The sequence below is a fragment of the Pelophylax lessonae genome (assembly GCF_965119305.1).
Source record: "Pelophylax lessonae genome assembly, chromosome: 1".
NCBI lineage: Eukaryota > Metazoa > Chordata > Amphibia > Anura > Ranidae > Pelophylax > Pelophylax lessonae.
In genome coordinates, this window is record NC_138768.1 from 881790469 (window position 1) to 881804612 (window position 14144).

At 46.5% G+C, this 14144-nt stretch overlaps 1 protein-coding gene and 1 long non-coding RNA gene across 2 annotated transcripts in view; one reads left to right on the plus strand and one right to left on the minus strand.

Annotated features, from left to right (window-relative positions):
- LOC309545009 overlaps positions 1-14144 on the plus strand; it is a 338928-nt gene that overhangs the window by 126037 nt on the left and 198747 nt on the right. The window lies entirely within an intron of this gene.
- On the minus strand, positions 1221-3121 carry LOC309554111 (E3 ubiquitin/ISG15 ligase TRIM25-like; the record flags this gene model as incomplete). Its single annotated transcript, XM_082255658.1, has 1 exon — positions 1221-3121. One exon carries the CDS (start codon positions 3119-3121, stop codon positions 1343-1345), a length of 1779 nt encoding a protein of 592 aa, XP_082111784.1. The 3' UTR covers positions 1221-1342.

A 14144-nucleotide genomic window follows, 5' to 3' on the forward strand; every position in this document is an offset into this window, starting at 1 on the left:
ACCTCAGGGATCTGTACTGGGACCAATTTTGTTTAATATCTTCATAAGTGATATTGCAAAAGGCCTCGATGGTAAGGTTTGTCTTTTTGCTGATGACACAAAGATATGTAACAGGGTTGATGTTCCTGGAGGGAAACGCCAAATGGAAAAGGATTTAGCAAAACTAGAAGAATGGTCAGAACTCTGGCAACTGAAATTTAATGTGGATAAGTGCAAGATAATGCACCTGGGGCGTAAAAACCCAAGGGCAGAATATAGAATATTTAACACAGTCCTGACCTCAGTATCTGAGGAAAGGGATTTAGGAGTAATTATTTCAGAAGACTTAAAGGTGGGAAGACAATGTAATAGAGCAGCACGAAATGCCAGCAGAATGCTTGGATGTATAAGGAGAGGTATAAGCAGTAGAAAGAGAGAAGTGCTTATGCCGCTGTACAGAACACTGGTGAGACCTCACTTGGAGTATTGTGCGCAGTACTGGAGGCCATTTCTCCAGAAGGATATAGATACTCTAGAGAGAGTCCAGAGAAGAGCTACTAAACTAGTACATGGATTGCAGGAAAAAACTTACCAGGAAAGGTTAAAGGACCTTAACATGTATAGCTTGGAAGAAAGAAGAGACAGAGGGGATATGATAGAAACTTTTAAATACATAAAGGGAATCAACTCGGTAAAGGAGGAGAGCATATTTAAAAGAAGAAAAACTACCACAAGAGGACACCGTTTTAAATTAGAGGGGCAAAGGTTTAAAAGTAATATGAGGAAGTATTACTTTACTGAGAGAGTAGTGGATGCATGGAATAACCTTCCTGCAGAAGTGGTAGCTGCAAATACAATGAAGGAGTTTAAGCATGCATGGGATAGGCATAAGGCTATCCTTCATATAAGATAGGGCCAGGGACTATTCATAGGATTCAGATATATTGGGCAGACTAGATGGGCCAAATGCTTCTTATCTGCCGACACATTCTATGTTTCTATGTTTCTATGTTTCTACTCCATCTGAAATGGTAAAAAAAGTGTTTTGGGTACAGATAAACATTAAATGTGCAGTCTCCAGGGCAGTCATTTCAAAACTGACTACATGACATCGTTGTCACTGACCCAGAAAAAGCATGCCACCAGTGAAGGCTGAACAATCTGCCCTCCTGCATGCTTGTTCCTGGTCAGTGTCACACTATGTAGTAAAGTGAGGTTTAGGATGAAGATGACGGCCCGGAGCCTACAGCTTTATAAATAAATCAGTCATGTTGTTTCTTGTCTACTTCTTCCTCCTATTGGCCGAGTATTGCACCAATCAGATTCTCCGTCCTGTGATGTCACCAGTCTCTGGGCAGATTTCTCACATCTGATTACCCTCAGATAACTTTATACAACCCCACGTTACCAATACCCCAGCATGGAGGGGCTCAGTGAAGGTGGTGGTGAAGGTGTGGAGGTGTCGGATGGTGTCACACAGATCATAAAAGGAGATCCGCCCGGCCTCATAATCCAGATCTATCCTGATTCTCTTACTGGAGACATCGTCGGGTAATCGGATCTTATTCCTGTCATGTATCACCCAGCACCGATTACCCCTCCACCTCTCCAAACCCCAGGACTTCTTATTATATCCAATCTCTGACTGATCTCCTCTCCTGTCTATACTGGGGTAACACATCCCAACTCTCCAGTACCCTGACCCCTCAACATCCACTTCCCAGTAATGTCTCCCTGAGGAGAAACTCTGAGTGCTTATCACCTGATGACTATGAAATCTCTCTGGTGTTTCTGGGTAATTCTGATGTGATGAGAAGTATACAGATTTCCTGTTGTTTGATATACGTAGATTATTACCAGCTGTCCTCACATCCAGTAATATGTCTGTAACCCCCGACACCCCCGATGTTTGCTGTACAGCCCCAATATTTGGTCCTCCAGCCTGGCGGTGTGAGTGTTGTATGGTGGGGGAGGGTTGGGGGTGTGGCCTGGATGGTTGTATGGTGGGGGTGGGTTGGGATGGCCTGGATGGTTCAGCCTTGATGTGACCTTTGCCCTTTGTAGTAGAATGTGGATAGACATGTGTGCCTGTACATTTCTCTACATTTACCCCAGACATGATATCAGATAAACCTGTGTGTAATGTGTGTGAGATCTCCCCCACATCCAGATCCCCCCCATCATGGAGGAGTTTATCATGTCTCTCTCTGTCCTCATCATCTCCATCCTCAGTATCACACAAGTCACCTGTGCCTGATTCCTGTAGGACAGTCAGTGGATCCGTCATATTACACAGCTCCTCAATGTCCCCCATCTTCCTGGACAGCTCCTCCTTTTTTATTTCCAGATCCTGGACCAGATCATTGATTAACACGGAGACCCGCTCTGCCTGCCTGGAGATCTCACTCAGGATTCTCTTCTCCAGGTCTTCCAGACGTCTCCTGAGGTATCTGAACAGGGCAGTGACTCTCTCTGTTTCATCATCTGCTTTTCCTTGTACTTTCCTTCTGCGTTCCTGCAGACTCTGCACTCTTTTTTCCATCTCCTCTCTCGCTGTCGTCAGTTTCTGAAGAACATTTCCCAGTTTCTTCTTCTTCATCTCAGAGGCCTCATCCAGAGTCTCCACCTGATGTCCCCGATGTTCTCCAATGAAACCACAATACACACAGATACAGGCGGAGTCCTCAGTGCAGTAATACTCCAGGATCTTCTTATGGACGGAGCATTTCCTGTTCTCCAGGGAAGTGGTGGGGTCACATAAGACGTGTTCTGGTGACGTGCTGTGGACTCTCAGGTGATTGTCACACAGAGAAGCTTCACAATGCAGACAGGATTTCACAGCAGGTACAGGAGTGTGAATACAGTAAGTACAGAAGACCCCGGACTCCTCCTGATCTGGCTGAGGAGACAGGAAATTCTCCACAATGTTACGCAGTGTTATGTTCCTGTGCAGTGCAGGCCAATCCTGGAACTCTTCTCTGCATTCAGGACAGGAGTAACCTCCAGACCCCTCCTGTGTATCCAACACACGACCAATACATTCTCGGCAGAAGTTGTGACCACATCTCAGGGTTACAGGATCTGTATAAATGTTCAGACAGACGGAACATTCCAGCACCTTCCGCAGATCAGCAGACGCCATCGCTGAGAGAAATGAAAGTAAAGTAACGAGTGTGACGAGTTCTGTACATTCCTACACAGGGCGAGACTGAGACACGTAGTCATAGCAATCTTTATACAAAGGAACACAGATAATACATGGGAGGGTTCCTGACAATAATCTCCCTATCTGGGGAAAATAAATGTAGCACAATTCCCAGGCACGGTGCTGGATGTGAGTCCGCCAGGGTTACGGCTAGCAACAACAGCACATTTAAGCATGTTCCCCAAGTATGAGCACTGAGACAAGGAACAGTCCGGCGTCTTTGGGTTTTGTATTTATTTAGAAACTTAGATGGGAGAAGGGAATGAGTGGGATACTCCTCTGGCTCAACTATGCACAATATAGTGGGACAACTGAGAAAAATGCCTATTGACGCTGACTTGACGCCGGCTGAATGCCGGTCAATGCCGGTTGGCGCTTGTTAACACTGACTTGCTGGCTGTTGACACTGAACTGACTTTCCTTTGTACTGCTTTGTACTGCTTCCTTTAGCCCTCCTGGCTGAGTTGCCATCTGCAGCCTTTGCAGTCAACACATAAGTCATGGTAAGCCCAACACTCACCTAGGTGCAAGAAGAGGGCGTTTTGAAGATGTGTTGGTCACTTCTGATATGAGATCATTCTTTCAGCCGACCCATCGACAGCTGTACTTCGGATCCAGCATCAGGAAACGCCTAGACCGACAGGTGTCTGACTACATCGGGTTAACGGCCGATGTGGATGCTCTGAGGAGTGATGAACCCCTGGACTACTGGGTGGGCAGGCTTGACCTCTGGCCAGAGCTTGCACAACTTGCAATGGAAATGATGGCTTGCCTCCCGTCCAGTGTCCTGTCCGAAAGGACGTTCAGCGCTGCAGGGGGGATCTTGACCGATAAGCGCACTCGCCTAGCTCATGACAGTGTAGACTACCTCAAAATTTATAAAAATTAATGAGGCATGGATCTCAGAGGAATTCAACACATGTGATCAGTAGACCATGTTTGATTAAAATTCCTTATGACAGGCCACAAATATCCACCAGACCACCATTTACCCATAACAATTCATGGTCTATCACGTACCTGGAGATGAGCCTGACACTGTGAGGAAGGCCTCCCTTGCGCCTCCGACTCGGGACCCCTGAAAGTGCAAACAGGGGACACCGGAGTGTATAGTAGCACGGGCGCCTGGAGTTTTGCTTGAATCGGACGATGGCTACTGGTGAAGGTTGCCAGAGATGTCCGATGAGCAGGGTGTTGTGCAGGCAGCAGGTGCTGGAAGCAGGGTTTCCTGGAGAACAGGAGGAGCTTCCCAGGCAGGATGGACGGATCTGGGAATGACAGAAGCGTAGTAAGACAAGCCGGGTCAGGAACCAATCAGTAACGTATAAGCCAGTAGGAGCAGACAGGAAGAGTGGTCACGGGACAAGCCAAGGTCGGTGCAGGTGGAGATCAGAGAATCGTCAGGACAAGCCGGGTCTGGAACTAGGAACAAAGTGCAGGTAAACAGGTAACAGGTATCCAAGGCTGAAGACAAAGCAGCACTGAACCTGTGTGCTGATTCAGCTTAAATAGTGCTCTTCCTTGATGAGAAGGGTGGAGCCAGGATTAGCCTGTGGGTTTAACTCATCCTCTGCCAGAGCCTTCCTGACATGCCGTCCCCCCCCCCCCCCATTCTTGCTGGGTGGGCCCGGTTGAAAGCCTGTATGAGTCTTTTGGCATGGATGTTTTCTTCAGGTTCCCAGGAATTGTCTTCAGGACCATACCCCTTCCATTTAATCAGGTACTGTACCTGATTTCTCCTTTTCCTGCAACCCACAATTGCTTCAACCTCAAATTCCTCTTCACTGTCCACAATTACTGGCTCGGGGGGACCTGTATTTCGCTCAGGGAAAGGATCAGGGATGGCAGGTTTTAGCAGGGTGACATGGAAAACCGGGTGGATTTTAAAGGAAGCTGGTAGTTCCAATTCATAAGAGACGTCATTGATTCTTCTTTTAATAGGAAAGGGACCCAAAAATTTAGGTACAAGTTTTCTTGAGGGACAGGTAAGCTTCAAATTGGTTGTGGCCAACCATACCTGATCACCCGGTTCCAATATCAGCTCTCCCCTTCTTTTCCTGTCAAATAATTTTTTATTATTTTCCTGAGCCTTAGCCATGGTTTCCTGAAGTAACTCAGTATTGGATGCAAAAAAAGTTTACTGTGTCCTGGACAGCAGGGACAGGAAATTCAGGTACTGTGGTGATCAGAAAAGAAGGATGGTAACCATAATTGGCTAAGAATGGAGTCTGCTTGGTAGCCGAATGTTCAGAGTTGTTGTATGCGAACTCCGCTAATGGCAATAGCATCACCCAATCATCCTGGGAAAAGGACGAAAAACAGCGTAGATACTGTTCCAGTGTCTGATTGGTCCTTTCCGTTTGACCGTTGGTCTATGGGTGATATGCTGAAGAAAAGGACAGTTCAATATCCAATTTCTCACAAAGGGATTTCCAAAATCTGGAGGTGAACTGGTGTAACGCTCCTGCGTTTTTGTAACAAGATGGATTTGCAGCTGCAGAAATCTCCACTCAGCAGTCATGTAGAGATGTGTTGAAATACCAATTCCAACTCCCAAGACTCATCACTGTGGCCTGCCTGATTCAGCATACAAATATACACACTCAATAAGATGTTCCTGAAGTGATAGATGTATATAGCAGTATAGTGGTGATGTGCTGAAGGGACAGGTATGAACAGTGACAGTAGATGGCAAGCACTCGAGAGAAATGTTCAGGAGAGTATAGATGGTAACAGGTAGGATGCAGATAGGTTAGCAATCATGTATGGTAGTAGGTGGTAGGATAGCAGATGACATACAGGAGAGACTAACCCAGTGCAATGATAGATGTTAGTAGGCTCAAGAGCTAGCAATCTAAATAACAGTGCAGATGATAGGTTTAGTATTGCATAGATAGTGACAGTCTTTAGTGAGCAATAGATATAGTGTAAGTAGGTTTTATGGAGGTTTCCCCTGCGGGGTACTTATCACTAGAGAGTAGGTTAGTAGCGGGGTCCGGTAATGAGGAGTGATCCGGTAGCGAGATACAGGGATCAGGAGCGAGGTTCCGGTCTGTTCAAGGCAAAGGAAAGCAACTGGAGGTTCTGACAGCGAGACACACTAGCAAGCATGTGGACAGCCAAGCAGGTTGAACGAACGATGTGAGTGAGACCGCCGGCGGTTGAAATAGCCGCTCTGCGGCGCTCAGCAGTGACCTCATCGCTCTTAAAGGTATATGCGTACCACCTAAAGGGAAAGGTGGGACGCATTGAAAAGAAAGTAGTAAATAAGGGTACTAGAGGTACCAGAATCTTACAACTGGACTCCGCGGTCGGATACTATGTTGGCAGGAACTCCATGCAGTCTCACAATCTCTTTGATGAACAACTTGGCTGTATCCATGGCCGAGGGAGTGCCCTTCATGGGTAAGAAATGCGCCATCTTGGATAGCCGGTCTACCACCACGAAGATGGTAGTGTAGCATTCAGATGGCGGGAGTTCAACGATAAAGTCCATTGAAATCATTTTCCATGCTCTGTCAGGGACTGGTAAGGGTTTGAGCAAGCCCCAAGATTTAGACCTGGGGGTCTTGTTCCGGATACATGTAACACAGGTTTCAATATACCTTTTACAATCCTTCTGTAGATCAGGCCACCAAAAGGTGCGTTGAAGTAGCTCAGAGGACTTATGGACTCCAAAATGTCCTGCAAGGGAATGGTCATGGCAGAGACCCAAGACAGGGACCCGCAATCTCTCAGGTACAAATATTTTGTTATTATGCCATAAAAGTCCGTCCTTAACCTGTAAGGAAACTCCAGGAAGTGGGGAAATATCCTTAGAGGCCTGTTTGAGCTGTAGCAGTAAGTCGTCTTGCAGTAACAGGAAGTTTCCTGACGACAGAATTGTATCTGGGACTGCAGATCTCTCAGCATCAGAAAACGTACGGGATAATGCAGTTAATACTCCGGTTTTGTGTTCTTTGAACCCGGCCTGTAAGTGACATGAAAGGAAAATCTGGAGAAAAAGAGAGCCCACCTGGCCTGGCGATGTTGTAAGCATCTAGCTGCTTGCAAGTATTCTAGATTCTTGTGGTCTGTGTACACTAGAATTGGATGGGCTGCCCCTTCTAAGAGATATCTCTACTCTTCCAAGGCAGCCTTAATTGCCAAGAGCTCTCGATCCCCGACGTCATAATTTCTCTCTGCCGGAGATAACTTGCGTATGAAGAAGGCAACGGGGTGTAACAGAGCTTTGGCTCCTGCCCACTGCGACAATACTGCTCCTACAGCCGACTCAGATGCGTCTACTTCTAGGACGTAAGGCAGGCCAGGATCTGGGTGTCGAAGGACTGGTGCAGAGGTGAAGAAATCCTTTAGGGTTTCAAATGCGGTCTGCGCCTCAGGAGTCCACAGGAAACGGATACCTTGTCTGGTTAACTGAGGGATGGAGGAGATGATTGCGGAGAAATTCTTGATAAACTTCCGATAAAAGTTTGAGAACCCTACGAACCGTTGCACCCCTTTTTTATCAGAGGGAACCGGCCAGTGTAAAATAGCAGAAACCTTTTGAGGATCCATTTTAATACCTTCTGTGGAAAGAATCAGACCCAGGAATTGGATACTCTGTCGACTGAACTCACACTTCTCAGGTTTTGCGTATAAGCCATGCTGTCTGAGACGGGCAAGGACATTTCTTACGTGTTCATGATGGTCTTCTATGGTGGAGGAAAATATCAAAATATCATGAAGATAAACAATAACAAACAAGTCCAGAAAATCTCGGAAAATGTCATTAACAAAGTGCTGGAAGGTGGCTGGGGCGTTGCAAAGCCCAAAGGGCATCACTAGGTACTCATAGTGCCCGAAACGGGTGCGAAATGCTGTTTTCCACTCGTCACCTTCCCTGATTCGCACTAGATTATATGCCCCCCGTAAGTCCAATTTAGTAAAAATGGTGGCACAGCGGAGTCTCTGGAATAGTTCCGGCACTAATGGTAACGGGTAACGATTCTTAATCGTAATTTTATTTAGATCACGATAGTCCACACAGGGGCGGAGCGAGTGGTCTTTTTTTTCTACAAAGAAAATCCCAGCTCCTGCCGGGGATGTGGAAGGGCGGATAAACCCCTTTCTCAGGCTATCATCAAGGTATTCCTTTAGTGCGGAAAGTTCAAGTTCAGTGAGTGGGAAAATCCGTCCGAAGGGTATTTAGGCTCCGGGAAGAAGCTCGATAGGGCAATCGTATGGTCTGTGAGGGGGAAGAGTCTCTGCTCCCTTCTTGCTGAAGACGTCTAAGAAATCGTGGTAGATTGCAGGCACAGAAGAGCACGATTCGGTATCAGAGTCCATACACAGTAATGGAGACAGGGGGTCTTGTGGTTGGAAGAGGCAGAGTTGCTGACAGTAAGAGGACTGGAATTTAATCTCTCCCGTTTTCCAATTAATGCAGGGATTGTGTGCCTGCAGCCAAGGCATGCCCAGAATGATGGGAAACAGTGGTGAGGTGATAACATCTAGGCGTAGTAACTCTTTGTGGTTACCCGATATGGTAGCATGCAAGGGAAGAGTCTCTTGTGTGACAGGTCCAGATCTCATATGAGATCCGTCAGCCAAATGTATAGTCAGTCCCTGTGATCTGGGCCTTAGTGGAACCTTTAGCTGAGTTGCAAATTTCAGGTCAATAAAACAGCTACAGGCTCCTGAATCAATAATGGCGGGTGCCTGGATAGCCCCTTCTGGAAGCTGTAATGAAATAAGCACAGTCAGGTGAGATGAATTGTGGAGGCTCAACCCTTGGTTGGTAGAAGAAAGGGTTAGACACTTACGGCTTTTAGCTGGACAAGACCTCACATAGTGTCCATCTTCTCCACAGTACAGGCACAAGTTATTCAGTCGCTGGCGTTGACGTTCTTCTGGGGTGAGGGAAGGACGGATTATGCCAAGCTGCATTGGTTCAGAAGAGTCAGTGGTGGGAGGAGCGGATGCTGGGAATGTCGGACCAGAAGGTCTGAAGACTCGAGGCATCATCCATACGGGTCGGGATTGACCCAGATGATCTTCCTGCACGACGCTCTCTTAGGCGTCTATCGATCTGGATCGCCAGGTGTATCAGGGCTTCCAGAGTATCTGGCACCCGTACACGGGCCAATTCGTCTTTCAGAGAGTCAGATAGTCCCATACGAAATTGGTGGCGGAGGGCAGCATCATTCCAGTTAGTATCAGGACTCCACCTTCTAAAGTCAGTTACATAGTCCTCTGCTGCTCTGCGGCCTTGCTGAAGGGTGTAGAGGGCCGCCTCAGCAGTAGTGGTTTTCTGGGGGTCCTCATATAACTGGGCCATAGCTCCAAAGAACAAGTTTAAACTGGATAAGCAGGGATCTTTTTGTTCAAGTAAACGGTGGGCCCAGGACTGGGGTTCGCCTTGTAGAAGGGAAATGACGAAGCGTACTTTAGTGGCCTCGAGTGAAAAAGTAAGGGGTTGTAATGCAAAATAAAGTTCGCAGGCATTATGGAAGGACCTAAACTTGCTGCGATCTCCAGAGAACTTTTCCGGAGTAGGTACACGAGGTTCTGGAGGCAAAACCATGACTGTAGGTGTAGCAGGAGATCCCCCCTGGGCGTTTGGAGAGGAGGCTGGCGGGGTAAGTAACTGGACCCGTTCTTCAAGTCGGTTATAGCCTTCTTGTAAGTCTTTGACTGATCGGGTCAGTGCCGCCAGGTGATGACATAACTCGTCCATAGGGGAGGTTCCTCGGTCAGGCTCAGACATCTGGCTGCTTTGTACTATCACGTACCTGGAGATGAGCCTGACACTGTGAGGATGGCCTCCCTTGCGCCTCTGACTCGGGACCCCTGATAGTGCAGACAGGGGACACCGGAGTGTAGAGTAGCACGAGCGCCTGGAGTTTTGCTTGAAGTGGACGATGGCTACTGGTGAAGGTTGCCAGAGAAGTCAGATGAGCAGGGTGTTGTGCAGGCAGCAGGTGCTGGAAGCAGGGTTTCCTGGAGAACAGGAGGAGCTTCCCAGGCAGGATGGACAGATCTGGGAATGACAGAAGCGTAGTAAGACAAGCCGGGTCAGGAACCAATCGGTAACGTATAAGCCAGTAGAAGCAGACAGGAAGAGTGGTCACGGGACAAGCCAAGGTCGGTGCAGGTGGAGATCAGAGAATCGTCAGGACAAGCCGGGTCTGGAACTAGGAACAAAGTGCAGGTAAACAGGTAACAGGTATCCAAGGCTGAAGACAAAGCAGCACTGAACCTGTGTGCTGATCCAGCTTAAATAGTGCTCTTCCTTGATGAGAAGGGTGGAGCCAGGATTAGCCTGTGGGTTTAACTCATCCTCTGTCAGAGCCTTCCTGACATGGTCCTTGTCTTCACTAAATACAATGGCATAAATGGCATTTTATGTCCATTCAATGCCTAATTTTTTGGGGGCCTTTCATGGCTGACAATTATTTATCTTTTCAATGCCTAATGTACCTCCAGCCACAGAATACAACGTTCTTAGCTGTCAGGTGAACGCTTGTGTGCTAATTTTTGGGGCCTTTAATGGCCGGGCGACACTTACTTCTGTATCCTGTGAATGCCTAATGTACCTCCAGCCACAGAATACAACGTTCTTTGCTGTCAGGTAAACGCATGTCATGTGGGCTAATTTTTGGGGCCTGGAATGGCCGACACTTACTTCTGTATCCTGTGAATGCCTAATGTACCTTCAGCCACAGAATACAACATTCTTAGCTGTCAGGTAAACGCATGTGGGCTAATTTTTGAGGCCTGGAATGGCCAACACTTACTTCTGTATCCTGTGAATGTCTAATTTTTCAGACTAGAATTGAAAACCAATGGGTCTGTAAACGTTCCGCCAAATTGTGGAATGGATGCGGACCCATTTTACAGACATGTGAATGGACCCTATATGTATTTGACATGTATTTACCAGCTGATGTCAGTTCTGGCTGATTTAGAAAAAAAATAAAAAAAAAATTTTTGCTGAAAAAAAAAAAAATTTTTGGGGAACTTTTCCAATAGCAATATTTGTGTTATGACATTGTCCATGTTGTGGGACTATTTGTGCACAGCTAGTAAGTATTTTGTGGCTGCAAATATGACCTGAAGGTTTTTATAGTTTGCCTGCCATTAAAGTCAATGGGGCCCGCCGCGAACTTGCGGTTCGCAAACATTTGAGAAAGTTTGCGGATAGCGTTCGCGAACCGCCCCGGCCGATGTTCGTCAATCACTAGTCACCTCCCTCCTGGGACTCTGCCTCCCGCCAAAGACATTTTGTCATGTGCTCTCCCCAGACTTATACCCCGTCCCAGGATGCATTGCAATCAGTTCCGCCCATTGGGACTGATATGAGCCCTGGTGTGCCATTGGTTGGGTCTCCTCCACTGTCCAACAAGCTCCCTCATTGGATACAGTGGGGAGACTCCCCAAGCTCAATAGCCACACCTGAAAGCATATAAGCCTAGTTGAACAATTAGGCCCATCTGTTAGGCAGACAAGGCCTCCTTTTATAGTTTGCCTAGAACCTACCTGGGGAGGGTGCTACATCCACCCCCCACCAAAAATGAGCCATATCCCCATTGGCTCTGAAGCAGCCGCTTCCTACAAAAAGATTCTGCCAAAAAATCAGGAGTATCCCACAAACCTGGAAAAGGGGAAAAGGGAAGAAACTAATGTACAAATAATTTACGTGAAAAAATATATAGACATCTCTTTGCTGTCTAAATATACAAACTGTTTTACGTGCATGAATGGATGCACCCCCCACCAAACAAATCCGCTTGGTGGGGATTTTAAGCAAACATAAATTTTTCTAACTATCTGCCTCTACCGTGAGCCCACTTGTAAAGAAAACAAAAGGTTAGTCATACTACATACATGTAGAAATGACAGGACTAACTATCTGAGCAGTTGAGTGAGAAGACCCTTCTTACAAGGGCGACCTTCTCACTCCCTCCCCTGACTCCCCTGCTAATCAGTGCTTGACACGCTGGGGCCACTTCTCCCCTCTTCTGGGAAATCTGTGCCCTACCACTGACTGCCTATGCAGAGTCCTTGAAGAAGTTAGACACAGCATCCTCCTGCTGTCACTCAGAATGCTTCTTTAGGAAACAGGGCAAACCACTGGAGCCTGAGTGGCCTGCAGTCCTGCTGAGTCAGGGAAATATGAAAAGGGTCTCCCAGGGCACCCCTCACCAAATTTCGGGAAGCACTGCCAGAGACTGTGATGGTTCTCTTCTTGCTTGAAATGTGCTGAGTCTTTTGCACAGCATTTGTAATCCACAAAGATCCTGGCCCGGTGGCCCAAGGGATCTCACAAAGTTCAAAGTTTCTTCCTAAGACCCTGGCCCAATGGCCTCAGGTGAATCTCTAAAAGGTTTGGGGATGAAGAGAAAATCCCAAATAGTTTAGTCACACCAAGAGTCCCTTTGATTCTCAATGAGTAGCATGACCTCCCTGGGAGCATAGGGGTAATCATATCCATTGTCAGGCTTATTTGGGGAGGTTAAATTTACAAATAGAAATGAAATGTTATATTTTGTTCTGTATAGAAATATGAAGCAATGACATCCATTTTTTGTTAGGTTACTGAAAGGTTAAATCTCCTTTAAAAGTGCCTGTTCAGTGCCTGTTCAAGTACATATACTGCGGCGGTCAGCCCCGGCCAGGCAAAGTGACGTACCGGTACGTCACTAGCCTGTCACTGGCTTGTGAGCCAATAGCGGGTGAGTGCGCGCCCGCTGAGGCACGCGCCCTCCCCGGCTCGTTCCCAGACAAGTCAGTGCGTGTGACCGGCGGACCCGATGTCCACCGGTCACTCGCAATCGTTCGCCGGGAAAGGAGAAAGGCAGGCGGCTAATGTAAACAAGCCGCCTGTCATTCTCCCCTGTGTAAAAATGGAGATCACACGGTTCTACTATGTAGGACCGTTGATCTCTGTTTTTACACTAGTAGCCATGTCCCATCACAGTTAGAAGCACGCCCCTAGGACACACTTAACCCCTCCCTCTCCAATACAGTTAACCTCTTCCCTGCCAGTGTAATTTTTGCAGTAACAGTGCATATGTATAGCACTGATTACTGCAGTAATGTCACCGGTAACCCCAAAATTGTCAAAAATGTCAGTCAAGGGTCCGATCTGTCCGCCACAATGTCGCAGTCCCGCAAAAAAAATAGCAGATCGCCGCCATTACTCGTTAAAAAAAACACCAAAAATGACAAAAATCTTTCCCTTTGTTAGTAAACGCGATAACTTTTGCGCAAACCAATCAAAATATGCTTTTTGCAATTTTTTTTACCAAACATGTAGCAGAAAACAAATTGGCCGAAAATGTTAAAAAATTTTGATTTTTACATTTTTTTGGGGAATTTCATATAAAAAAATTTGAAAAATATTGTTATTTTTGCAAAATTGAAGCTCTTTTTTTTGTTTATAGCGCATGATCAAAAAATCGCACAGGTGATCAAATACCACCAAAAGAAAGCTCTGTTTGTGGGAAAAAAAGGACGTCAAATTTGTTTAGGTACAGCGTCGCACGACCGCGCAATTGTCCGTTAAAGTCACGCAGTAAAAAATCACAAAAAAAACCCTGGTCAGGAAGGAAGTAAAATCTTCCCGGGGCTTAAGTGGTTAAGGGGGCTGAATAATTTTGCACGCCCAATTTTTCAGTTTTTTATTTGTTAAAAAAAGTTTGAAATATCCAAAAATTTCGTTCCACTTCATGATTGTGTCCCACTTGTTGTTGATTCTTCACAAAAAATTACAGTTTTATGTCTTTATGTTTGAAGCCTGAAATGTGGCAAAAGGTTGCAAAGTTCAAGGGGGCCGAATACTTTCGCAATGCACTGTAAGCGCATGTGTGTCCCTAGTGCAAGAAACCATTGTGGGCTTCATAACCAAAAAAACATCTAAAGGATCTCTTATATTGTGATTGTTACCATGGGAGCCCCTCATTACTCATCCTGTGTG